General features: G+C 36.2%; 1 protein-coding gene across 24 annotated transcripts in view; it reads right to left on the reverse strand.

The window, feature by feature from the left end:
- Positions 1-20,706: 20,706 nt before the first annotated feature.
- LOC103557425 (lipase member J) overlaps positions 20,707-27,942 on the reverse strand; it is a 43,234-nt gene continuing 35,998 nt past the window's right edge. For 7 of the 24 annotated variants that reach the window (XM_070610932.1, XM_070611041.1, XM_070610935.1 and 4 more), the window contains 3 exons: positions 27,538-27,609; positions 22,454-22,525; positions 20,750-21,049 (listed from right to left, as the gene is read on the reverse strand). In XM_070610932.1, coding sequence (XP_070467033.1) covers positions 20,816-21,049; positions 22,454-22,525; positions 27,538-27,609 — 378 coding nt within the window. In that variant the 3' untranslated portion in view covers positions 20,750-20,815. Of the gene's footprint in view, positions 21,050-22,453; positions 22,526-27,537; positions 27,610-27,942 lie in introns of all 24 variants that reach the window. The other 17 variants (XM_070610977.1, XM_070611071.1, XM_070610996.1 and 14 more) reach the window with 5 other exon arrangements.

Consider the following 27,942-nt stretch of genomic DNA (forward strand, 5'->3'; position numbering starts at 1 on the left):
AAAATGCTACTGAACAACCATTGAATAAATGAATAAATCAAAAAATACTTGGAAACAGGAGTCAGCCTGTTGGTGTAGTGGTTAAGTTCATGCACCCTGCTTCGGCAGCCCAGAGTTCACTGGTTCAGATCCCAGGCGCAGACTGATGCACCTCTTATCAGGCCTACTGTCAAGTGTCTCACATATAAAATAAAGGAGGATTGGCAGAGATGTTAGCTCAGGAACAACCTTCCTCAGCAAAAAGAGGAGGATTGGCAGTGGATAACAGCTCAGGGCTAATCTTCCTCAAAAAAGAAAAAATACTTGGAGACAAATGAAAATGAAAACACAACATATCAACTCTTACAGATGCAGCAAAATCAGTACTAAGAGGGAAATTTATTACAATACAGGCCTACCTCAACAAACAAGAAAAATCTGAAATAAGTAATCTTAAACCACATCTAACAGAACTAGAAAAAGAACAAACAAATTCCAAAATTAGTACAAGGAGGGAAACAATAAAAATCAGAGCAAAAATAAATGAAATAGAGACTAAAAGAAAAATAGAAAGGATCAATGAATTTAAGAATTGATTCTTTTAGAACATCAACAAAATTGACAAACCTTTAGCCATATTCACTAAGAAAAAAGAGAAAAGGCTCAGATAAATAAAATTAAAAGTGAAAGAGGAGACATTACAATGGACCACAGAAAGAAAGAGTATCATAACAAAATACTATGAAATACTATATGCAACAAAAAAGATAACCTAGAAGAAGGGGATAAATTCTTGGAACCATACAACCTTCCAAAACTGAATCGAGAAGAAATAGAGAATCTAAATAAACCAATCACAAGTAAAGAGATTGAAACAGTAATCAACCGCACCCTCCCCAAAAAAGTCCTGGATCAGATGGCTTCTCTGGGGAATTTTACCAAACTTTCAAAGAAGATTTAATACCCATCCTTCTCAAACCATTCCAAAACATTGAATAAGATGGAATGCTTCCTAACTCATTCTATGAGGCCAGAATTACCCTGATACCAAACCACCAGACAAGGCAACACAAAAAAGGAAAATTACAGGCCAATATTACTGATGAACCTAGATGCAAAAATCCTCAACAAACTATTACCAAGCTGAATACAACAATACATTAAAAGGATCATACCATGGTTAGGTGGGATGTATTCCCAGGATGCAGGGGTAGCACAACATCCACAAATCAATCAATGTGATACATCACATTAACAAAATGAGGAATAAAACACACATGATCATCACAATAGATGCAGAGAAAGCACTTGACAGGATCCAACATCCATTTATTATAAAAATTGTCAATAAAATGGGTATAGAAGGAAAGTACCTCAACATAATAAAGCCCATATATGACAAATCCACAGCCAACCTTGTACTTAATGGTGAAAAACTGAAAGCCATTTCTTGGATAACAGGAGCAAGATGAGAGTGCTCACTCTCACCATTCTTATTTAACATAGTACTGGAAATTTTGGCCAGAGCAATCAGGAAAGAAAAAGAAATAAAGAGATACAATTTGGAAAGGGAAAAGTAAAACTCTCACTGTTTGCAGATGACATGATTCTATATATAGAAAACTCTAAAGAATCTACCGGACAACTATTAGAAACAATCAACAACTACAGCAAAGTTGCAGGGTACAAAATCAACATAAAAAATCAGTTGCATTTCTATACACTAATAACAAACTAGCAGAAAGAGAAGTCAAGAGTACAGTCCCATTTAAAGTCACAACAAAAAGAATAAAATATCTAGGAATAAATTTAACCAAAGAGGTTAAAGACTTATACACTGAAAGCTATAAGACATTACTGCAAGAAATCAAAGACATAAAGAAATGGAGAGGTATTCCTTGCTCATGGATTTGAAAAATAAACATAGTTGAAAAGTCCATATTACCTAAAGCAATCTACAGATTCAATGTAATCCCAATCAGAATCCCAATGACATTTTTCACAGAAATAGAACAAAGTGTTGTAAAACACATAAGGAACAACAAAGACCCCAAATAGCCAAAGCAATCCTGAGAAGAAAGAACAAATCTGGAGGTTTCAAGATCCTTGACTTCAAAACATAATGCAAAGCTATAGTAATCAAAACAGCGTGGAACTGGCATAAAAACAGAGGCACAGATCAATGGATCAGAATTGAAAGCCAAGAAATAAAACTACAATCTATGGACAGCTAATCTTCAACAAGGGAGCCAAGAACACACAATGGAGAAAGGAAAGTCTCTTCAATTAATGGTATTTGGAAAACTGGACACCCACATGCACCAAAAAAATGAAAGTAGACCATTATCTTACACCACACACAAAAATTAACTCAAAATGGATTAAAGACTTGAATGTAAGACCTGAAACCATGAAATTCCTAGAAGAAAACATAGGCAGTACACTCTTTGACATGGGTCTTAGCAGCATCTTTTCAAATACCATATCTACTCGGGCAAGGGAAACATAAGAAAAAATTAACAAATGGGACTACATCAGAATAGAAAGCTTCTGAAAACCCAAAGAAACTGTCACCAAAATGAAAAGACAACCCACCGATTGGAAAAAAATTTCAAATCATATATCCAGCAAGGAGTTAATTCCCAAAATATACAAAGAACTCACATGACTCAACAACAGAAAAAACGAACCACCCCATTAAAAAATGGGCAGAGTATAAGAACAGACGTTTTTCCAAAGAAGATATAGAGGTGGCCAATAGGCACATGAAAAGATGTTCAACATCACTAATTATTGAGGATATGCAAATCAAAACCAAAATGAGATATCATCTTACACCCATCAGAATGGCTATGATTAGTAAGACAAGAAATAACAAATGTTGGAGAGGATGTGAAGAAAAGGGAACATTCATACACTGCTGGCAGTAATGCAAACTGGTGCATCCCCTATGGAAAATAGCATGAAGTGCCAACCCGGCTAGCCTAGTTGTTAAGTTCGGCACACTCTGCTTCAGTGGCCCGAGTTTGGTTCCCAGGCTCGGACCTATACCACTTGTCTGTTAGCAGCCATGCTGTGTCTGCAGTTCACATAAAAAAAGGAAAAAATGAAGGAGAGTTGCAATGGATGTTAGCTGAGGGAATGTCTTCCTCAAGAAAAAGACGGTATGAAGATTTCTCCAAAAATTAAAAATAGAATTACTATATGACCCAGCTATCCCACTACTGGGTATTTATCCAAAGAACATGAAATTAACAATTCAAAGAGATTTATGCATGGCTATGTTCATTGCAGTATTATTTATGATAGCCAAGACGTGGAAGCAACCCAAATGCCCATCAACAGATGAATGGATACAGATGTGGTATACATACATACATACATACATATATATATATATATATACAATGGAACACTACTCAGCCATAAAAAAGACAAAATTGTGCTATTTGCAACAACATGGATAGACCTTGAGGGTTTTATGCTAAGTGAAATAAGCCAAACAGATAAAGACAAACACCGAATGATTTCACTTATTTGTGGAAGATAAACAAACACATGGATAAGGACAACAGACTAGTGGTTACCACAAGAGAAGCAGGAGGAGGGCAAAAGGGGTAAAGGGGCACATATGTATGGCATTGGGTAAAACTAGACTATTGGTGGTGAACACGATACAGTCTGTACAAAAGCTAATGTATAAAAATGGACACCTGAAATTAAAGTGTTATAAGCCAATACGACTTCAATAAATAATTTTTCTTAAAACAAACTTGTCATATTTAAGTTCCTGCCAATTCTTTTGGCCACCACTTTCTTATATCAAGCTTTAAGGATTCTTTCTATTTCCTATTTCACCCAATGAATTAATTAGATACATTCTCAATATAGTCAGTCAACTCCTGATAATCACCTATCTGAATTTTTTCCCTAATTATAACTAAGACCTTTATTTTTTAAGGTTTTTCTTAACTTCTTTGTTGATTTATAGCACAAACAGAAAAGTGCACAAATCATAAGTGCACTGGTCAATGAATTATCACAAATGAATGCCTTGTAACCATCCAAAAATGAACGGAAGTGTAACCATCCAGATCAATAAATAGAACACTACTGACACCCAAGAAGTAGACTTCATTCCTGTCCCATTTACCGCCAAACTCTCTTTCCCAAAGGTAACCACTATCTTGACTTCTAACATTACAGATTAGTTTGTCTGTTTCTGAAGTTTGTATTAATTAAGTCAGATAATTTTGTGTCTGTCTTTACTCAAAATTAGGTTTTTGAGACTCGTATGTATTGTTGTGTGTAGCAATAGGGCTTCATTTCTTATCATATTGTACAAACTTAATACATTTTATTTACCCGTTCTGCTACTGTTGATGGATATTTGCTGTTGTTCCAGTTTTGTTACTAAGAATAATGCTGTTCTGAACAATCTTGTACATTTTTCAGACACATTTGCTTGCAGTTTTGTTGGATTATCCCTAGGTATGGAATTACTGGGTTTTAGGGTATGTAAATATTCAACATTAGGAGTCTATGCCAAAGTTTTGCAAAGTGACTTGATCAATTTATATTCTCACCAATGATATATGAGACTTCCATATCCTCACACAACAGTTGGCATTTCCAGGCTTTTTAATTTTAGTCACAGGGTCATCTAATTGTAGTTTTATTTTGCGTATTTTCAAAGCTTTCAAATGTGGAGTATTCTCTGAAGTGTTTAATGGTATTTTGGATTTTCTCTTTTATGAGGGTGTTCAAGTCTCTTGATTATTTTAACATTGGGTTCTGTCATTTCCTTTTTGGTTTGTTTTGGGAGTCCCTAAAACCACCCCTAGCCTGGATGATTCACCAGGAGGATTTACAGGCCTCAGAAAAACTTATATTCATTGTTACAGTATATTACAGGGAATGGATACAGATTAAAATCAGCAAAGGTAAAGAAAATCAGGGTGAAGTCTAGGAGAAACCAAGCATGAGCTTCTGGACGTCCTCTCTCAGTGGAATCACATGGAGATGTGCTTAATTCTGTCAGCAGTGTTGTGTGCAAACACATAGGCATGCAGCACTTGCGTGACTGACCTCAGCTACTCAGACTCCAGTCCCCAGAGCAAAACAGGCATTCACTGTTTGCACAAACTGTCTGATCAAACTGGTGTCACATGGCCAAATCCTCAGGTCTGCAAAGACACTCTTATCAGGAAGAATTTCCCAAGGGTTCAGAGTTCAGCTAATCCTGAAGACAAGCCTTTCTTAGAATTGTCCAGAGTTTGAGCACCCAGGCCTGCGGAGTCAACCCTTTCTTGCACAGATTTTTAGAAATTATTTATGTATTATAGATCAGAGTTATTTCACTTACATTCTTATTATCTCCCACTATATGACTGTCTCTTTATCTTAACTGCTTTGATAAGTAGAAGTTCTTTATTTTAATATAAATTTGTTTATCTTTCCTTTTGTGTTTAGCCTTTTTTGTACCCTTTATTAACCTATTTTAAGATTTTGAAAATATTATCTTACGTTTCCTTCTAAAAGCTTTATTTTTTACCTTTCAGTTTTAGAAATATGTGAAACTGATTACTGTACATAGTGTGAGGAAAGAGTCAAGTTTCTTTATTTTTCTTTTTGGATATTCAAACGATTCAGCATCATTGTTGAAAATACAATCCTTCTTTCAGTTCCCTGCAGTGCTACGTTTATGGTGAATCAAATGTTCATATATGTGTGATTCTGTTTCTGGACTCTCTGTTGGGTTCCATTGGCCACTAAATTCCTATGTTAATTATTGTGGCTTTATAATAAGTCTTGACATAGACTAGAGTAAGTCCTGCCATTTTTTTCAAAGTACTCAAGAGTGTTTGGCTATTCTTGACATTTTTAATTACACATACATCTTAGAATCAGTTTGTCAATTTAATAAAATCCATTGGACATTTCATTGGGACTATGCTAAATTTCTAGACCAATTTGGGGAGAATTGACGTTTACAGTATTAATTTTCCAAACTTGCACTGGTGTATCCATCCCTCTATTTATGTATTCCATAATCTATTTCTAAACAATTTAATGGTTTTCTCTGTATAGTGATTTCAGACAGCTTTTGTTACATTTATTCCAAGATATCTGATGTTTTTGATGTCATTGCAAATAGCCCCAAAGTTTTTAATTTTGGTTTATTTCTGATGATACAGGATGAACTAGAGACTCATACATTTTTTTAAACAGAAAATGTTTACTTGAAATTAGTATAAGAAGTAAGAAAGTAGAAGGACTGGCTCCACCAAACAAGCAAACCCACAGCAGGTGTTTTAAAAAAATGGAAGATTATGTCAGTCTGTTTATGGTAGAAAAATAGCTATTTTTTCACATAATCGTCACATCTATAAAAGTCATAATATTTCTTCAGACATTAGCGTTGCAAAAGTTAGGGATAAAGACATTTCCATTAGTCAGTTTTGTCCTATGTAAATGAGTCATTATTTGGTCTTGAGTTAGGCAGTCAGCCTCTACAAAGATGTCATCTTCTTCACGGAAAGTGTGCTGTAATTCCTGAATCAGCCCTGGGTACAGTGTGACAAGTGTCAGTTTGTGGTGATCATGTTCACTGGCTGAGAAAAGACTGAAAAATTAATCTATTTTCTATAGAATTGATATTCAAGAGTAATTGATACTTCTGAAAACAGAGATTACCAGATGACCACACCATTGAACTAAATTTCTGTCTTTGCATCTGGATATATTTGGCCATGCACAAATCAGTACCAGGACCAGAACAAGACTGGACCAAGAATCACACGTAATCTGGAAGCAAATTAGAAAAAGAAATAGAAAACAGAGGGGTAAGGGAAAAAGAGAAAGAGAAAACTCTATTACTACATAAGAATCACCTTGGAAACTAAGAAAAGGCTTGCCTTGGGGGAAGGGGCCCATGGAAGCTTCACTTGATATACTGCAGCTTTGTCAACGATGGTAGGTGAGTCCTATGGACGTGTATGGATGGGTAACTCCAGACGTAAGAGAAATGATATTAGCAAAGAAAATTAGGAGTTTTCTTTCAAAGAGTTGCAAGGAGACAGACTTTAGAAGGCCTGGCTTACCAATAAGAAATATAGCAAATATTTAAAAGGAGAAAAACACAAGATTACAATGGTTAGAGTAGTTACATTAGTCATTCCTGCTGGTGAAACAGCAATTTTCTCACATAATTATCATATTCACAAAGATTGTGGCACATTTTCAGACAGCAGTACTATAGAAGTTAGGAATCAAGCTTATTTCGTTGAGTCCAAAATTTATAAGAGAAGCTCCGGGTTACATTTATTTTGAGAACCACAGATGGGGTTACCCAATTGTTTTTGTTTATCTCAGGGTGCAATCACATTTTTCTTCTTTTTGACCATCTGATTGTACAGTATATGTCTATTGTGAATGGTGGCAAGGCAGAGTGTCAATTTTGCTTTCTCACTGGTCCATATAAATACAATAATTTTTTTATTGAGATAACATTGGTTTATAACACTATACAAATTTCAAGTGTACATCATTATAATTTGATTTCTGTGTAGATTACATCATATTTACCACCAGAAGACTAATTACCATCCGTCACCATACATGTGTGCCTAATCACCCCTTTTACCCTCCTCCTCCCTTCTCCTCTGGTAACCACCAGTCCAATCTCTGTCTCTATGTGTTTGTTGTTGTTTTTATCTTCTATTTATGACTGAGGTCATATGGTATTTGACTTTCTCCCTCTGATTTAATTGGCTTAGCATAATACTCTCAAGGTCCATCCATATTGTCACAAATGATATCTTTTTTATGGCTTGGTATTCTATTCTATATATATATACAACACATTCTTTATCCATTCATCCTTTGATGGGCACCTAGGTTGCTTCCAACTCTTGGCCATTCTGAAAAATGCTGCAATGAACATAGGGCTACATATATCTTTATGCATTAGTATTTTCATGTTTTTTGGGTAGATAACCAGCAGTGGAATTGCTGGGTCATATGGTAGTTCTATTCTTAATTTTTTGAGGAATATCCATACTGTTTTCCACAGTGGCTGTACCAGTTTTCATTCCCTCCAGCAGTGTATGAGAGTTCCCTTTTCTCCGCAGCCTCTCTAACACTTGTTATTTCTTTTTCTTGTTAATTATAGCCATTTTGAAAGGCATGAGGTGGATCTCACTGTAGTTTTGATTTGTAATTCCCTAATAATTAGAAATGTTGAACCTCTTTTCATATGCCTGTTGGCCGTCTTCTTTGGAAAAATGTCTGTTCAGACCTTTTGCCCATCGTTTAATTGAGTTTTTAGTATTTTTATTGTTGGGATTTATGAGTTCTGTTTATGTTTTATATATTAACCCCTTATCAGAGACACAATTTTCAAATAACTTCTCCCAATTGTCAGGTTATCTTTTCATTTTGTTGATGGCTTCCTTTGCTGTGCATAAGCTTTTTAGTTTGATATAGTCCCATTTGTTTATTTTTTCTATTGTTTCCCTTGCCTAGTCAGACTTGTTATTTGAAAACATGCTGCTAAGACTGATGTTGAAAAGAGTACTGCCACTGTTTTCTTCCAGAAGTTTTATGGTTTCAGGTCTGACACTCAAGTCTTTAATCCATTTTGAGTTAATTTTTGTGTTTGGTGTAGGATAATGGTCTACTTTCACTCTTTTGCATGTGGCTGTCCAGTTTTCCCAACATCATTTATTGAAGAGACTTTCTCCATTATATATTCTTGGCTCCCTTGTCGAAAACTAGCTGTCCATTGATGGGTGGGCTTATTTCTGAGCTCTCGATTCTGTTCCATTGACCTCTGTGTCTGTTTTTGTGCCAGTTCCATGCTGTTTTGGTTGCTATAGGTCTGTAGTATATCATGAAATCAGAGATTGTGATACTTCCAGCTTTGTTCTTTTTTCTCAGGATTCCTTTGGCTATTTGGGAAATTTTGTTGTTCCCTATAAATTTTAGGATTCTTTGTTCTACTTCTGTGAAAAATGTCACTGGAAATTCGATAGGGATTGCATTGGATCTGTAGATTGCTTTAGGAAGTATGGACATTTTAACTACGTTAATTGTTTCAATCCAAGAGCACAGAATATCTTTCCATTTCTTTGTGTCTTCTTAAGTTTCTTCCATCGATGTTTTGTAGTTTTCAGTGTACAAGTCTTTCACCTCTCTATTTAGACTTATTCCTGGGAATTTTTTTCTTTTTTGTTTCAATTGTAAATGAGATTGTATTCTTAATTTCTCTTTCTGCTACTTTGTTCTTAGTGTATAGAAATGCAACCGATTTTTGTATATTGATTTTGTATCCTGCAACTTTACCATATTCATTTATTATTTCTAAAAGTTTTTTAGTAGATTCTTTAGGGTTCTGTCTATATAAAATCATATCATCTGCAAATAGTGGCAGTTTCACTTCTTTCTTTCTAATTTGGATCTCTTTTCTTTCTTTTTCTATCCCCCCAGTACATAGTTGTATATTCTAGTTGTAGGTCCTTCCAGTTGTGCTATGTGGGACACTGCCACAGCATGGCTTGATGAGCGGTGCCATGTCCACATCCAGGATCCGAATCGGCAAAACCCTAGGCCACCAGAGTGAAGTGCACGACCTTAACCACTCTGCCATGAGGGTGGCCCCTGGGTCTTAGTTTTTAATCCAGCCAGTCATTCTGTGTCTTTTGATTGAAGGATTTAACCCACTTACACTCAGAGCGATTATTGCCATTTTATCTCTTGTTTTCTGGTTGCTCTGTATTTCTGATGTTTCTCGTCCCTGTATTTCTGACTGTCAATTCAGTTTGATGGTTCTCTATGATGTTTTTTTTCAGTTTCTCATTATTTATCATTTGTATCTCTGTTCTAATTTTTTGGTTAGTGGTAACTGTGATGTTTGGTAAAAGATCTTGTAGATGAGATAGTTCATTTTCTGATAGCCTGTCATTTCCTTAGCCTATGCAGGTTCCAGCCGTTTTCTCTTCCCCATCTAAGTTATTGTTGCCACAACTTATTCCATTTTGTGTTGTGAGTTTAGTTATTTATTAGTTATTTAGTTACTTAGTTATTTAAGTGATTATAGTTATTGTTGATGTTTTCCTTCCCTTTATGTTTAATGTTATAATTAGGTGTTTGTTAATCTGTTCTGACAGAGAGCTGCAGTTTCCTGATTTTTTCTGTCTCTTTATCTCCTTGCTCAAGGCTTCATAAACCCTTTTTATTTTTCAGGTATGAGGGCCTTCTTGATCATTTCTTGTCGGGGGGTGAGGGGTCTTGTGGTGAACTCTCTCATCTTTTTTTCATCTGGAAAAGTTTTTATTTCTCCATTATATCTGAAAGGTATTTTACTGGATGGAGTATTCTTGGCTGAATGTTTTTGTCTTTCAGAATTTTTGAATATATCATTCCACTCTCTCCTAGCCTGTAAGATTTCTACTGAGAAATCTGCTGAAATCCTGACAGCATTTCCTCTGTAGGTTATTTTCTTCTGCCTTGCTGCTCTTAATATTTTTTCTTTGTCATTGACTTTTGCCAGTTTTACTAATATATGCCTTGAAGAAGTTCTTTTCACACTGATGTAGTTAGGAGTTCTATTAGGTTCATTTACATGTAATTTCAGCTCCTTCCTCAGGTTTGGGAAGTTCTCAGCTATTATTTCTTTGAACAAGCCCTCTGCCCCTTTCTCCTTCTCTTCTCCCTCTGGAAAACCTATAATCCTTATATTGCATTACCTAATTGAGTCAGATATTTATCAGAGAATTTCTTCATTTCTTTTTAGTCTTAGTTCTCTCTCCTCCTAATTCTGAAGTATTTCCATATTTCTGTCCTCTAGATTACTAATTCTGTCCTCCATAATATCAGTTCTGTTATTTAAGGACTAAAAATTTTTCTTTAATACATTCCTTGTATTTTTTATCTCCAACATTTCTGATGGGTTCTTTTTCAGAGTTTCAATCTCTTCAGTGAAGAATTTCCTCTCTTCGTTAATTTTATTCCTGAGCTCATTGAACTGTCTTTCTGAGTTTTCTCATAACTGATTGTTTCTTTCTGATAACTATTTTGAATTCACTGTCATTTAGATTGTAAATGCCTGTGACTTCATGATTGATTTCTGGGCTCTTGTCATTTTCCTTTGGTCTGGAGTATTAATATACCTCTTCATACTATTTGATGGGGTGGACTTGTGCCATTGCATAGTGGTAGTATCTTGTTGTAGGTTCCACCTGTTGCCACTGGGGTGGGGAGGAGCAGGAGCTGTGTATTCTGAGCCAGCCATGGTCCCTGGCAGCAGTGTCTGCCTGTTTGAAGCTGTGCCAACCAGGCCCATCTGCATTTGCCTGCTGCCTGCCTCTGCTTTACAAATGTAGATGCACAAGCACTCTGGTGGGTGTCCCCTGCTCTGGCTGACTGGCCAAGCTGAGTGCCAGGCTGGAGGGGGGCAGGGGCACTTTCTTTCACTTCCATGATCCCAGGGACCTCTGGTCTGCACTCACTGTCTGCCTTCCTGGGCTGCTTGGCTTGGTGAAGATGCTCCAACAATTGCTTAGCCTCCTCGGTGTGGAGCATTCCAATGGGCTGGGAGGCAACTCCAAAAGTGAAGGCATTCTTGCAGAGGGCTGCTCTTTGCCCCCTCTCCTCTTAGAGTTATGTGACAGCTGCCATACAAGGTCCCTTGCCCGAGATCAATGCCATTTGGAAGGGAGAGGAGATCATTTACCTCATTCCACTGCCTCCCAGAGGTCCACTGCCTCCACCTTCAGACTTATGGCGGTATGGATCTCTCAGACATCTATTGTGTTGTGTGAATGTTCTCTGCTGGTTTACAAAAGTCCTTTGCATTGTATCTTAGTGGGGAGAGAATAAGGGGAGAGCTTACTCCAGCATGATACCAATGTCATTCTGTAATTCTTTTTTCTTTTACTGGTTCAGCTTGGGTGATTTGCTCTAGTCTTTCATCCAGCTTGCTGATCCATTCCTCTGTATCATCTACTCTGATGTTGAGTTCCTCTAGTGAATTTTTCATTTCCATTATTGTATTCTTCATTTCGTTTTTTTTTAAGGAAGATTAGCCCTGAGCTAACTACTGCCAATCCTCCTCTTTTTGATGAGGAAGACTGGCCCTGAGCTAACATCCATGCCCATCTTCCTCTATTTTATATGTGGGATGCCTACAACAGCATGGCTTTTGCCAAGCGGTGCCATGTCCACACCTGGGATCTGAACCGGCAAACCCCAGGCCACCGAGAAGTGGAACATGCGACCTTAACCACTACGCCACCAGGCTGGCCTCTGTGTTCTTCCTTTCTCATTGGCTCTTTTTTCATATTTTCCAGTTCTTTGTTGAAATTCTCACTGGGTTCATACATTCTTTTCCCAATATCAGTGAACGTCCTTATGATTATTAGTTTGTACTCTTTATCAGGTAGATTGTTTATCTCTGTTTTGTTTAATTCTTTTTTGGAATATTTGTCCTGTTCCCTTATTTGGAACATATTCCTTTGTCTCCTCATTTTGACTCTTTCTCTTTGCTTATATCTATGCATAAGGTCAATTAGTTACATCTCCCAATCTTGGAGAGGTGGCCTCATGTAAGGGATGCCTTATAAGGCCCAGCAATATGCTTCTCTCTCATTAGCAGTTCCAAGTGTTCCAGGATTCTTCCCTGTGTAGGCTATGTGTGTCCCTCTGCTGTGGCAGAGTTGATCTTGCTGCAGCTGTGTGTGGCTGCTATGGTCCCTTCAGCAACTTTATTGGGTGTGGGGAGCCCCAGCGCTGTTGGCTGCAAGGTCTAATAGCACATTCCTGTTGCAATTTTTCTGTTAAGTGAGTAGGACCCCAGCATGGCTGGTTGCTAGGCTCAGGGGATTACAGTTGCTGTAGGCCTCCTGCCTGCAAGGCTATTGTCAGCTCTCAGTAGTGCAGCTGGGTGGGGCCTGCCCCAGATGTGGGAGCACCCAATTGTTTCAGGCATTCCAAGATGGGTCCATTACCTTATGTGGCTGTTTGAGAAGCACAAGCCTGCTGCAGCTGACAAGCCCCACTGCCCACAGGTGCACACATGCCATCAACACAGACCTGTGCCATGCTCATGCCCAAACACACCCGTGGTCCCACTCACCCAACTGCAGAGACCCCACACACTCTGCCAATGCAGGCCTGCCCCTTGAGCACACCCTGTCCCACAGAGGCAGACCCACTCACCTCACTGCAGAGGTCACACACTCCCTGCCTATGTGGGCCCACAAGTTGCCCAGGGGTTTGCTGTTGGATGCGGCCAGTCCCTAGGGTTGGCTGCCTACCATGGCGGAGCTACATTAAATCAGTGCTCAAGTGGATGTGTCAGACCCCTGGGCTAACTGGCCAGGGGAAGAACTCAAATGGTGTCTGCCATCCTCTGTGTCAGCACGCCTGTACTAGGTCACCATAATGGCTGCTGCCAATGTCTCAGTCCCTGGGAAGGTAGTTCCAGCCTGGGGAGGTCTCACCTCTCACTAAGATGTGCACAGAACCTATCAAGTGAGTCACTTTTCACCAAAGGACTATGCACATTTCTTTCACGATATTTTAGCTTTCTTTACAAAATGTGTGGATTTGTGTGTGGGCCCTTTAAGAGCAGGCTTTTCTTTCCCTTATAGTCAACAGCTTTTCTGGGGGTATTCCCCATTATTGTTAATAGCCAGCAAAGCCAGATACTGTGATGCTTGTCTTGGTTATGCTGACTACAAAAGCTACTTACTGTGGTAAATCTCTCCCACTCAGAGTCCTCACTTCTCCAGGAAAGGCTTCATGCTGTGAAATGCCACAGCTAGAGGGTGGTAGCTTTTTCCTCCCCAGAAAGGAATTTCTGCTTCTTCCACCACTGTCCCTCATTGTGGCGATTCTTTTTATCCAGTTTTCAATTCTCTCTCAGGGGTAATCTTTCCAAGAGTAGCTGTAAATTTGTTGTGTCCATGGGAGGTGGTGAGTTCAGCGTTCTCTTACACTGCCATCTTGACAGTCTCTCCCTTTTTTGTGTGTATGAGGAAAATTTGCCCTGAGTTAACATCCACTGCCAATCCTCCTCTTTTTTGCTTGAGGAAGATTAGACCTGAGCTAACATCTATGCCAGTCTTCCTCTATTTTGTGTGTGGGATGCCTCCACAACCTGGCTGATGAGTTGAGTAGGTCCGCACCCAGGGTTCAAACCTGCAAACCCCAGGCCACTGAAGTGGAGCAGACAGAACTTTAACCACTCAGAAATGGGGCCAGCCCTTCAATTTTTTAAATTGAGCTTAAAGCTACTTTGCTAGACTCACTGATTAATTTTAATAATTTATATGTAAATACCATTCAATTTTCTCTGTAGTCAATCATTTTAACTGAGAAAAATGAGTTTTATTTTTGTTTTTACTAATCTCCATTAAGCTTTCCCCCATCTTATACACTTTGTTGTTGTTGTTGTTGAGGAAGATTAACCCTGAGCTAACAGCCCAAACCAGTCTTCCTCTTTTTTTCCTTGAGGAAGATTAGCCCTGAGCTACTGACTGTGTCAATCTTCCTCTACTTTATATGTGGGTAACTGTGACAGCATGGCTGACAAGTAGTGTAGGTCCACACCCAGTATCCCAACCCAGGAACCTGGGCTGCTGAAGTGGAATGTGCTGAACTTAACCACCATGCCATGGGGCCAGCCCCCAATCTTATACTCCTAATATGGTGAATTTCATAGACTGGTGGTTCAATGTTTAGGCAATCTTGTTTTCTTTTCTCTTGTGTAAATACCTGAGTGGAATGACTGGGTAACGTGTTAAACGTATTTTTAACTTTATAAGAAATTGCCAGTCTATTTTTGCAAAATAGTTGCAGCATTTTCATTCATACCTGCAATGTATAAGAGTTCTACTTATTCTGCAATCTTGCCAATACTTAGTAATGTCTCTCTTTAAATTTGTTGTTTTGGCAAATATTAAATGATATTTCATATTGTTTTAATTTGTATTTATCTGACAACTAGTGATGCTGAACATATTTTCATAGGCTCATTGACCATTCTTTTCTTCCCCCAAGCTTTATTGAGGTATGATTGACAAAAGTTATATGTATATAAGGTGTACAATGTGATGTTTTTATATACATGTGATATGATTACCACAATCAAGCTAGTTAACACAAGCATCACCTCACGTAGTTACCTTTTTGTGTGTGTGGTGAGAATACTTGAGATCTACATTCTCAGGAAATTTCAAGTATACATTATTATTAACTACAGTCACCATGCTGTACAATAGGTCTCTAGAATTTATTCATCTTTATTATTCATAAGTGACAATTTGTATCCTTTGACCAACACTTCTCCATTTCCCCCACACTGACCCTCTGGTAACCACCACTCTATTCTCTGTTACTTTGAGTTTGACTTTTTTAGATACTATATGTAAGTGAGATCAAACAGTATTGTCTTTCTCTGTATGGTTCATTTCATTTAGCAAAAAGTCCTCCAGGTCCATCCATCTGTTGCAATTGGCAGGATTTCCTTCCTTTTTAAGGCTGAAAAATATTCCAGTATATGTGAGTGTGTCTGTACCACAATCACATTTTCTTTCTCCATTTATCCATTGATGGACACTTAGGTTGTTTCCACATCTTGGCTACTGTGAATAATGCTGCAAGGAATACATGAGTGCAGGTATCTCTTCAAGATAGTGATTTTATTTTCTTTGGATAATATACCCAGATGTGAGATTGTTGGGTTAAATGGTAGTTTTATTTTTAATTTTTTTGAGACTCTCTATACTGTTTTCTATAATGGTTGTACCAATTTACACCCACCAACAGTGTATAAAATTTCCCTTTTATCCACATATCCATCAACACTTATCTTTTGACTTTTTGATAATGGTCATCCTAATAGGTGGTACTTAATATCTCATTGTGGCTTTGATTTGCATTTCCCTGATGATTAGTGATGTTAAGCACTTTTTCACATACCTGTTTCACTGGCCATTCTTATTTTTTTGTGTGTGAAGAATTTAAGTGTTTTGCTCAGTTTTTCTTTGGTTACTTGTCTTCTTATTGAGTTGCAAGGGTTATTTTTATAAATTCCAGATAAACATTTCTTGTCAGGTACATTTGTTGTAAATATTTTTTCCCAGTTAGTGGCTTGTCTCTTATTCTCTTAAGCGTCATTTGATGAGAAGGAGGTTTTAATTTTCATGGCATTCATTCTATGAACATATTCTTTATAGCTGCTCTTGTTTTTGTGTTTCTTCTAAGATATCTTTGCCTACCCCAAGGGTGGAAAGACTTTCTCCTCTATTTTCTTGTAGAAGTTTTAGAGTTCTGGGTTATAGATTTAGGTCTATGATTCATTTCAAATTTTATGTATAATGTAATGGAGCGGTCAAAGTTCATCTTTTTTTCTATAATGATACACACTTTTGAAAACACTACCCATAAGTCCATTGAAGATCAATTGACTATATAGGTGTAGTCTATTTCTAGACTCTGTATTGTTCCATGGATTTAGATATCTTTTGATACTATTACTATACTTCATTAACTAATTCAGTTTTGTGATGTAAGCCTTACAATTAGGTAGTGTAAGTCTTCCAATATTTTTCGAAATTATTTTGGTAATTCTGGATTAATCGTAGTTCTATATAAATTTTAGAATCAATATAATAATTTCTAGACAAAATAGCCCCTGTGGTTTTATTGGAATTTCTTTGAATATATAGATAAATTTGGGAAAAGTGTATATCATAATATATTGAATCCTCCAACATGAACATATTTGTTATCTGTATTCCCAATTATTATAACTATCCACAATTTTGTAAATGGTATAATATTTTAAATTTCATTTCATGATTATTTAAAGCTAGTGCATAAACATACAACTTATTTTTATATATTGACCTATTGTACAACATTGCAAAACTTTAGCATTATTTCTAGCATCCTGATGTTATTTGATATTCATAGAGAGAGAATTTACTTTTGCTTCTGACATTGGCAAGGGATTATTATTCCCAGATCATCTTAGTACATTAAGAATTCATATGACTCAATCTAGGCTACAGTTCCTGAAAAGGTGATCAATTTTCAGTTTGACCTTTTTCTTAGGGTACAGCACTTTGAGGTTCCAATCCAAAACCTGAAGATCTAGGTAACTTCCCCTTGGTGGGTTGAATTCTAAGTTTTACTCTTACTTCTAGAACAAGCAGAGGTTGCTAGGACATAAACATCTAAAAATGTCAGGCTGTCTTCTCTGGATTTCTTTTTCTTGATCCTATAATTCTTCACTGCATTTTTAGATCTCCATTGCCTTCAAATAGATGCTTTTTACATTTTTCCAGGTCTGAATTATTCAGTCCACCATTACCAGAAACTTCCTATTTATTTATTTATTCAGTGAATTTATTTAAACTAAAAAAATCATACAGTTCAACCATTTCTCCAATTCCCCTCATACCGCCTCTGGCAACCACCAGTTTGTTCTCTGTATCTATGAGCTTAGATTTATTCTATTTCATTATTTTTTAAATTCCACGTATAAGAGAGACCATAGGATATTTGCCTTTTTCTGTCTGATTTATTTTACTTAGCATAATGCCCTTGAAGTCCATCCTTCTTGTCACAAATGGCAAGATTTCATTCTTTTTTATGACAATAATATTCCATTGTGTGTGTGTGTATATATATATATATATATATATATATATATATATAGCACAATTTCTTTATCCATTGTCATTTGATGGACATTCAGGTTGTTTCCATTACTTGACTATTGTAAATAATGCTGTATGGCATATAGGGGTGCATATATATTTTTGAATTAGTGTTTTCAGTTTCTTCAGATAAATACTCAGAAATGGAATTGCTGGATTATATAGTAGTTCTACTTTTAATTTTTGGAGGAATATCCAGACTGTTTTCCATAGTGGTTGCACTAGTTTATATTCCCATCAACACTGCACAAGTGTTCTCTTTCCTCCACATTCTCACCAATGTTTGTTACTTCTAGTCTTTTTGGTAACAGTCATTGTAACAGCTGTGAGACGATGTCTCAATATGGTTTTGATTTCCATTTCCTGGATGATTAATGATGTAAAGCATCTTTTCATGTACCTGTTGGCCATCACTATGTCTTCTTTGGAAAAATGTCTATTCAGATCTTCTGCCCAATTTTATCTGGATGTTTTCTTACTTTTGAGTTGTATGAGTTCTTTATATGTTTTAGATAGTGGTCCCTTATCAGATATATTATTTGAAAATATTTTCTCCTATTGAGTAGGATGCCTTTTCATTTTGTTGCTGGTTTACTTTGCTGTGCAGAACCTTTTTAGTTTGATGTAGACCCACTTGTTTATTTTTGGTTTTGTTTTTGGTGTCAGACTCAAAAAATCATTGCCAAGACCTATGTCAAGGAACTTACTGTTTTCTTCTAGAAGTTTTATACTTTCAGGTCTTATGTTCAAGTCTAATGCATTTTGAGCTAATTTTTCTGTATGGTGTAAGATAATGATCCAATTTCATTCTTTTGCATGTGGCTGTCCAATTTTCCCAACATCGTTTATTGAAGAGGCTGTCCTTTCTCCATTGTATTTACTTGGCTCCTTTTCCGTAAGCCCATATGTGAGTTGGTTTAATTCCAGACCTTCTATTCAATTCCATTGATCTATGTGTCTGTTTTTATGCCAATACCATACTGTTTTAATTACTCTAGCTATCTAATATACAGTCATGTGGCACATAATAATTTTTCAGTAATGACAACCCATGTATACAACAGTGGTCTCATAAGATTAGTGGTACATAGCCTAGGTGTATAGTAGGCTAGACCATCTAAGTTTGTGTAAGTACACTGTATGATGTTTTCACAATAATGAAATTGCCTAACAATGCATTTCTCAGAACATATCTCAATCATTAAGCTTTTCATGACTAGTTTGAAATTGGGGAGTGTGATGCCTCTAGCTATATTCTTCTTTCTCAAGATTGCTTGCCTATTCCAGGATCTTTTATAATTCCATGCAAATTTTAATATTTTTGCTCTATTTGTGTGAAAAGGCCATTGGAATATTGATAGAGAATCTGTATATTGCTTTGTGTAATATGGACATTTTAACAATATTAATTCTTCCATTTCATAATTACAGAGTATCTTTCCATTTACCTGTGTCTTCTTCAATTTCTTTCATTAATGTCTTGGAGTTTTCAATATACTGCTCTTTCACCTCCTCAGTTAAATTTATCTTATTTTAATCTTTTTGATGCAATTGTAAGTGAGATTGTTTTAATTTCTCTTTCTGTCAATTATATTATTCAATTTATTATTTTAACTTTAATATTAGTAATTGTTCTGAATTACTATCCTATTACATTTGCCTTCTTTGAAGGATTATTGAAAAGTTTGAAGTAAAATGCTATATTAACATTTGTGAACTCTTTAAACAAATATTTCTAAATATGTATCTATTCTCAGTACTCTACCTTGTTACTATCAAGGGTTAATAAAGAAAGAAAGGGCTTCTGTTTAGCCTTAAATATGATCTTCAAAGTTATCATTTGCTGTCTCTTAGCTGTATTCATAAAAATGTATGAATTCATTTTATTTTTTCTCACTATCTACATATTCCATTTATTTTTGCACAACAGTTTAAAAATCTATAAGCATGGACTCGTCTTACGTAGTTTAGCAACCTCAAAACTAACTGAACTTAGCTTGGCTTTCAGCCTCCTCTTTGCTTGAGGCAGAAAGCTTAATTTTCCCATTCAGTAAGTTATAGATTGTTTTACACAGTCTTAATGTGAAAAACTCACACTCAATTATAGGTTTCTTCCTTTCCATTTTGTCTCCCCAGGGATTACAAAAGGCCAGTGAAATTATGTATTATTCAGGAATTGGAAGGAAGAAAGGTTTGGCCTCCCTTGAAGCATAAATCCTTGAATGGGCTTTTGATGAAGGCCTCAGTGTGTCCTGCATCTGCTGCACAGTCTGTGTCTCCTACAGTTTATGTTGCATTTACTGACAATATCCCTTCATCCCAAATCTTAGCCCTCTTTTCATCCACCAGTACTCTCTTGAACATGTCTACACTTATCCAGTATGTAGAAACTCTTGGATCTTTCATGCAGTAAGTTGCAGTGTGTAATATTTAGAAGCCACCTTCAGGTCTATTTACCTAGGAATATACTTCAACCATTGCTACTCTTAACTCACGAGGCTGGAAGGGCAACTGTACTCCACCCAGGCTATACACCCTGGGAAGTGAGGCACAATCCCTCTATGGTTTCTGTGATCTCACTATCTCTGGGACTTGGCTTAAAGTGGGGGAGAGAGCAGCAACCTTGCTCTGGAATACAGGCTCTCTTTCTACTTCTTTTCTCCTCCAAACTCTTTTACATAGCTTAGAATGTGCTTTTACTCTTCATTCAGCATAGGAAAAAATTAGCTTTCTTATAAGCAAGGATTCTTCCAAACTCTATTTTTTTAATAATATATGTTCATATTTCTTTGAAGGAAAAAACACCTTTCTCAAAAAGCCATCTCTTGCAGTTGAAAATGTTTAATTGAGATTATTGTTTCTTTTTTTTTGGTTATTTATATTCTATTTAGAAACTCAACAGACTTTTTGGGCTGAGTTATAATCTGCTGTTTCTCCTGATATAATAAATGCTACTGATTTAATAAATGGAAGGTCTAGGTGCAATGAAAAAAATATAGGAAAAATTACAGACTTTATTTAAATAACTGGAAATACACGTATAGTGAGAAAAAAATTGGATTTTAATAGAAATTATATAGATCCTTCAACAGAGTCCCATGGTTCTTTTATAGATGGCCTTTGATGATATCAATGATTTCATGATAAACTTGATGATATACATCTAATCCAAACAAAAAGTCTATATGATTGTAGTAAGAAATAGATTTATGGTAAATACGGTTTGTGATTTTAGAAAGTAAAATTTTAACATCTTCAGGATCAGCCAACAAGTCACTTTCACCATTCCAAATTGCAGTTGACACGTTCATTTTTGTCACATTGTACAATGGAGAAGTTGTCTAAATATAAATGAGTAAAGATAAGAATTTTCACAAGGAATGATACATATAAGATGCTATTTACTAAAGCTTTAAATTATGAACTAAAATATTGTTTAAAATAAGATGAATCTAAAATAATTATTACTACAAAGCAAAAAGCATGAAAGAATAGGTATTATAATTTTTGCTTAGAAATAAGATGCAAATCAAACTAGATAGCTTTTTCTATATCAGATTACTCAGAAATTCCACAGGGGTAATTTTAGTTTTATTTATAAAACATGAAAGTATTTTAATAAGAATTTTATGTGGCTGTATAACTGTCAAGACATTTATCAATAAATAATAAATATTGGCAGTCAAGGTCAAATCTGATTTTATTGAATTTGATCCTTATAGTTTACTTTAGATTTTTACGCAAGCAAACCACATCAGGCATGGAGTTTGGCTGAGGCAGAAAAATATGATGGAAAAGCATAATTTTAAACTAGGCAAACTTGAGTTGTAATATTTCAAGACTTTTGACATTATACAACTTTTACCATCTTCACGTTAACTTCTACATTTTCCTCATTAGTCTATGTGTTTGACTATCTTCCCAAATACAAGAATAGTCTTAGGGTCAGGAGCTATATTATGCCTTTTATTTCTTATGTAAACAAGCACAGAATTATGCATATTACAAACATAATATTTTTCCTTTTGATGGATGATGAATTATTCTACTGTCAACTTCTCTCTGCTTACCCAAAATATTTATTGTTAAAATACATAGAAAACATGGAAAAGCAACATTGGTTGTGTCAACACAAAATAACCAATAATTATTCTATAGAAAAGAGAAATAGGGTGAATTTTACTTGAGCAAGAGTGAGGATTACAACCTAGAAAGAACTTAGAAAAGTCTTCCAGAGAAGCATGGTTTTCAGGAGAGTCTTCTATCTTTTTAGAACAAAGAACATACATTAAACATGCCCAGGATACACATTCATCAAAGTTTCAAAGAGGTATTCCATTGCAAATTAGCAGGTCAACATGACCCTGATGCCCTGTCTGGAAAGGGACTAATCTGAGCATTATTAATAGGGCATAGAAGAGGAAGTAAGCATTCTTATCATAAGAGCTAAGTAACCATTACTTTAATGGTTAAACATATGTACAATGTGTGTTTGATAGGCCACAAGTCAGGCTTTTTAGTTCAAGCTGAATCAATTTTGAACCTGAATAGTTACCCCATATACCTAACATGTGAAAATCTCTTGTCAGTTGGATGTGACAAAATGGATCCAAATCAACATGGTCTTCATCTGCTTGTCCTTCTCACACTTGTACTCTCAGGCTTTAGAGATGACCCTTTATCTGTAGCAAAAATCCTCTGATCTAGTTGGGAATACAGTTTTTAGTTTATACACAATCATATACCTGATTAAAATGAAGGAAGTTCAGAACAGGACTGCCCCAGTCAAAAGCTTTCAAGTGACTAGAATTAAAAAGCTGAAAGAAAAATTAAAAGATAAGACTACACTCATTTGTTCATTACAGTGGCAGCTGATACAAATAAGGTACACATTGCACACATATGCCCCCTTTGTCCTGGGTCTGCTGGTATATGTGTAGGTGGACTTTTTTGCTTCTCTCTTCCTTTGGATAGGGTAAGAAATGGAAGAGCTGGGAGGGCAGATAAGGGAATCTACAGGATATGATTCTGTCATCTTCATGTAAATGCACATCTCCCTGAGGTCTTTACTACCAAGGCCTGTGTGCTTGGGGTAACATTAGGCTTCCCGAGAGATCCTCAGCTTCATCAAAAGAGGTGAAGAAGTGTCCTGCACTAGGACTAAGATGACATTTCCCTACATACCTTTGCTTCAAACAACAGGGCTCAAGAGTGTCTCAGAAGCCACCCCCTGCTCCATCCCTTAACATTCAAGCCTCACCACCACTATCTGCTTTGAGTCTATCAGGTGTCATCTGATTATGTCTATTTTTTCCCCCTGATTATGTTTTCATCACAAGAAGGTTCAGACTCCCAGATTACTTGTCTTCCCTGGTACTCTAAATCTTATAAGGCTTCACCCATCCCCTATTCTTTCTCTCTCAACTCTCCCCAACTCCTAAAACTCTCTCTACCATCTGGAATTCCATCATCATTCTTTACCTTAAAATTCTTCTCTGAATGGCTCCCTCACCTTCTTGCTCTACTGACAATTTGATTTTCCCTGAGAACACTTCCTCCTCTGCAGCTCTTTCAGACAGCACTACTTTTTTCTTCTAAATACCAGGTATCACTGGACCTCGGGGTTGGATTATCTTCTTTGTTCCTCATACATTCTTCCAGACAACACTCACTTCCTCCTTCCTTAAACTCCAAGCTTTGAATCGTACATCATTCAATTACATCATCCACTGTCCTTTACTGCTGCTGTCATCTAATGAACTCCAGGTTGTACTGGTTAGTTCCTGCTCATTGTCTCTCTCTAAAACTATTCCAGCCTTGATTTTTAGTGATTTAATCCTTCCAACAGCTTGGCCTCTGAGTTCCTTGAACTACCCTCCTTCAGTGATTTTGTCCTGCACCCTATACCAGCCATTCACCCTGTGACTATACACTCTTTCATTACACAATCCCTCCATAATATATATATATTTAGGAATATTAGCCCTGAGCTAACATCCGCCACCTGTCCTCCTCTTTTTGCTGAGGAAGATTGGCCCTGAGCTAACATCTGTGCTCATCTTTATATGTGGGACTCCTGCCACAGCATGGCTTCATAAGCGGTGGATAGGTCCGTGCCTGGGATTTGAACCAGCAAACACCTGGTCCCTGAAGTAGAGCACAGGAACTTAATTGCTATGCCATCAGCTGAGCCCACTCCATATTTTATGCATCCTACTTTCTGAACATTATCTGTTGTCTTTCCAGCAATTCTCTCTAGTATATCAATTTCAAAAATCCTTCAGTTCTGTCAGAACCTTGAATTCATTCATCCTTTTAACTTTTTATTTCCTCGATGTTCTTTCTCCCTAGCATACCTACCTGAAATCCCACAATCAATCATTATAATTACATTTCCTCAACACCTCTCCACTTCTATTTCCTACTTGCTTCACAAAAAAACAACTCCAGAAACACCAAATTCTCTGCCTACTATATGCCTATACTAATGAAACTGAACAAAACTGGAGAAAAACTCAAGATTATGCTGATTGAATCCACTTTAAATTTATTTACACATCTCAGGACATTATTTTTGCTCAGACTCATGCCATAATTCCCTAATCTATTTTCTCTTCCATCCTTCTAAGTGATTATGTCATAGTTTCTCCTCTCCTCACTGGCCTCCATCTTCTCTCTCACCCATACTCTCTTTTTCTGAAATATGTTTCCTATTTTAATAAAAACATTGAAGCAATTGGAAGACATCTGAGTCGAAGACCTCTCTACATCAATATGATTAGCAGCAAATGAACTCATATATATATATTTTTTTCCTATTTGTTTCTTTGTATACATTATCTATGCACCTAGTTAGAGCTTCTCTTTTACTTGTTTACTAGATGCTATCTATCCCAGCTATCTACCCGTTTCTCTCCTACTTCATAAATTTTCCCCTCCCTACTAAGCCATTTTCACTAATATAATAAAATGTTCTTATTTCTATCATAGCATAGTTAAATAGATAGATAGATAGATAGATAGACAAAACTCCCTATTTCCCACCACAATATCTTTGCTTTCTTTGAACCAAAACTCCAGAGAAGATTTCTCACTATTTCCAATTTCTCTACCTCATCGTCTTTTTTAAAAATTATGGCAAAATATAATTAAAATCAAATTTACCATTTTAACCATTTACAGTGTTCAATTCAGTGACATTTGTGCACAATATTGTGCAACCATCATTCATTCTTTTTTTTCAGTTCACTCTAGTTAACCTTGTATCTCCACCCAGTGATGTAGTGGAGGTAGCTCAGATCAGCAAGAGCCAACTGAGGGCATCTCTTCCCAACTCTGTGTACAGTGGCATCACATTAGTAGCTTGAAATCAGCCATGGCCAGAATATTTCTTCTACAGAAACTGGCAAGTCCTACAACTCAAGCCTTTTCTCCACAAAGAGAGCCAGTTATTAAACATTTATCAGCACACCCTGCTTCTATCCTTCCACAGAAATGGTCCAAGGATATTTATGGCCTTGACATTTGTAAACCTGGTCAATTGTGAGAAATTTTCTTATGAGATTTTGACACAGTTGTTCATTCCTTCGTTCTTCAGACTTTTTCTTCACTTGGCTTCTAGAATACCGTTAATTTCTTGATCTTATTCATTTTTGACTCACTGCTCCTTTTTAGTTTCCTTGGAAGATTCAGCCTCTGCTGCTTGATCAATCTTTTCATGTCTCAGTGCTCAATCCTCTCTCCTATTCTCTATCTATACTCACTCTGTGCTCTCTTCCAGTCTCCTGGCTTTCATTGCCATCCATATTGAAAATATTTACCTTCTTTTAGAAGTCTCCTGTAAATTTTAGACTCCTATACCCAACTTCTTACTCAAATTCATCACTTAGATGTCTAAAACTTAAGATCTCCATAATAGAACATCTTATCTTTCCTCCAAAACACTCCACCATCAACCTCCCTGTCTCCTTTAATAGCAAATTCATCTTTTCATTGCTAGGCCAAAAACTTTAGGGTCATCCAAGATTCTCTCCTCTCTGACCCTTATAGAATCCATCATTAAATCTTGTTATTATCTTGTTGGCTCCATGTTCATTATATATAGATATTCAGAACATAACCATTTTCACCACCTCTAGTGGCAACACATCAGTGCAAGCCATCACCATTTCTTGTTTGGATTACAGCAGTAATATCTTAACTGTCTCACTGCTTCCACTCTTGTCCCACTACAGTCTACCTAATATAGCAGCCAAAGTATCCTTTTAAAAATGTAAATCATATCATGTCACCTCCCAGCTCAAAAACCTGCAGTGGCTACCCACTTCAGACAGAGTGAATGCCAAACCTGCATGATGGCACAAAGGTTCCTTTCTGACTCCTTATTACTTTTCTGCCCCTTTTCCTACAACTTTCTCCCTTAATGACTCCTTTTAGCCACACTCCCCTCTTAACTGTGCCTCTCAGAAATGCTCTGAACTAAGAGCATTGCATTAGCTATTCCTTCCATCTGGAATGCTCTTCTTCTAGATGTTCACATTGCAAACCTCCAAACATCCTTTAAATCTTTTCTCAAATGTCACCATCTCATTAAGGCTTTGGGCTGGCATCTGTATTCAAAAGTACAACCCATTACCCAGCATGCCCAATCCCTTTTCCCTGCTTCTCTTTCCTCTACTTTTTCACAGTTTCTATCCTCTCCTAAATTTTAAAATTTACTTATTTGCTGTGCTTATTGGTTATTGTCTATATAGCTAGTACTAGAATGTAAGCTTAATGAAGACAGGAATATTTATTTCATTCACTGATGAATACTATGAGCATAGAACTGTACAGGTCACATATGAGGTGGTCAATAAATATTGTTACAGTGGATGAATAAATGCAAAACTTGCTTAGATATTTTTGGTCTAGTTATAATTAGGAATAAACTAAACCTAAAGATGTTATAATAAAGATTTTTAATAATTTATCTCAAAACAACTTCTTAGTAGATTAAAACATTTTTCAAATGAGAAAGCCCTCAACTGATATCTTGATAGTACTCCAAGCTTATCTAGTGTTTATTAGCTTTAAAGAACACTCATAATCACTATCCTATTCAATTCTCATAATATTTTTGTTAGGTCAGAGAATTATTATCAATTCCATTTTAAAAATTGAGGAAGCTGAATTCATAAAGGTTAAATAAGCTGCTCAATGTCACACTGCCAGTAAGGTTCAGAGAAAGGATTTTAAGTCTGTTATTTTGATCACAAGCATAATATTCCTTCTACAATATCATCCCGGCCTTCGATGTTAAAATAATATTCACACTGGATTTTTTTCTTTATCAATATTCATTCAACAAATATTCTTGAATATCTACTATATGCCAAAAACTCTTGGCCTTGCAAATACAAAAATGAACAAAAATTCCTCATGGTCTGCAAGGAGTTCACAATTTAAAGAGGAGAAAGTGTAAAGACAAGGCATCAGGAGACCTGTGTTCTAGTCTTAGCCCTTTTTAAAGGAATAGCTTTGAATCTTTGGGCAAGTCAAATGATGAGCATGGCCTTGATGACCCCCAGTCTGTTCTGAATTAACGCTTTCTCATTTGAAACACAGATAATAATTACATTGTTTTGATCATTGCTTAGATTTAGAGGATCTAAGAGATCATGATATAAACACATACTATAAACTATAAAGAATTATACAAATATGCAATAATTTTATTTTATCCTTCTAAATTTATCATTCTATGGCAATGGTATGATCCCTAGAATGATGAGATAAACCATGAGCAGTATAAATAAAATTGTATTGAAATACACTTTAAAAGTTATACCTGACTCCAGTGGAGCATATTTTGAACAGATGTTCCTGCTGGGTTATGTGACATATATACATCCACACGACTCTGAGGGGTTAACAAAAATTATTTTTATACTTAACTCAACCAGAGAAAGCATTTTCTTTGATATTTATTGAACTAAAATAATTCCAAGGAAATTTAGAGTTAATTTTTAATAAATAACATTAGTATAAAAGAAACAAAATTATATTTTAATTAAACACATAAATGTACTTATTAAATGCATAAATTTTGCATTAATATAGAAGCTATTGTTGGATTTCTAAACTATGTGGTCCATTACCCCATACTGAAAACAATCAAAAGTGATGGAGCATACACACACATCTCTTTTGAAAGCACTAAAGAACTGACAGCATAGAAAGAAAATTACCAGGA

Source organism: Equus przewalskii, chromosome 1 (assembly GCF_037783145.1).
Source record: "Equus przewalskii isolate Varuska chromosome 1, EquPr2, whole genome shotgun sequence".
Taxonomy (NCBI): domain Eukaryota; kingdom Metazoa; phylum Chordata; class Mammalia; order Perissodactyla; family Equidae; genus Equus; species Equus przewalskii.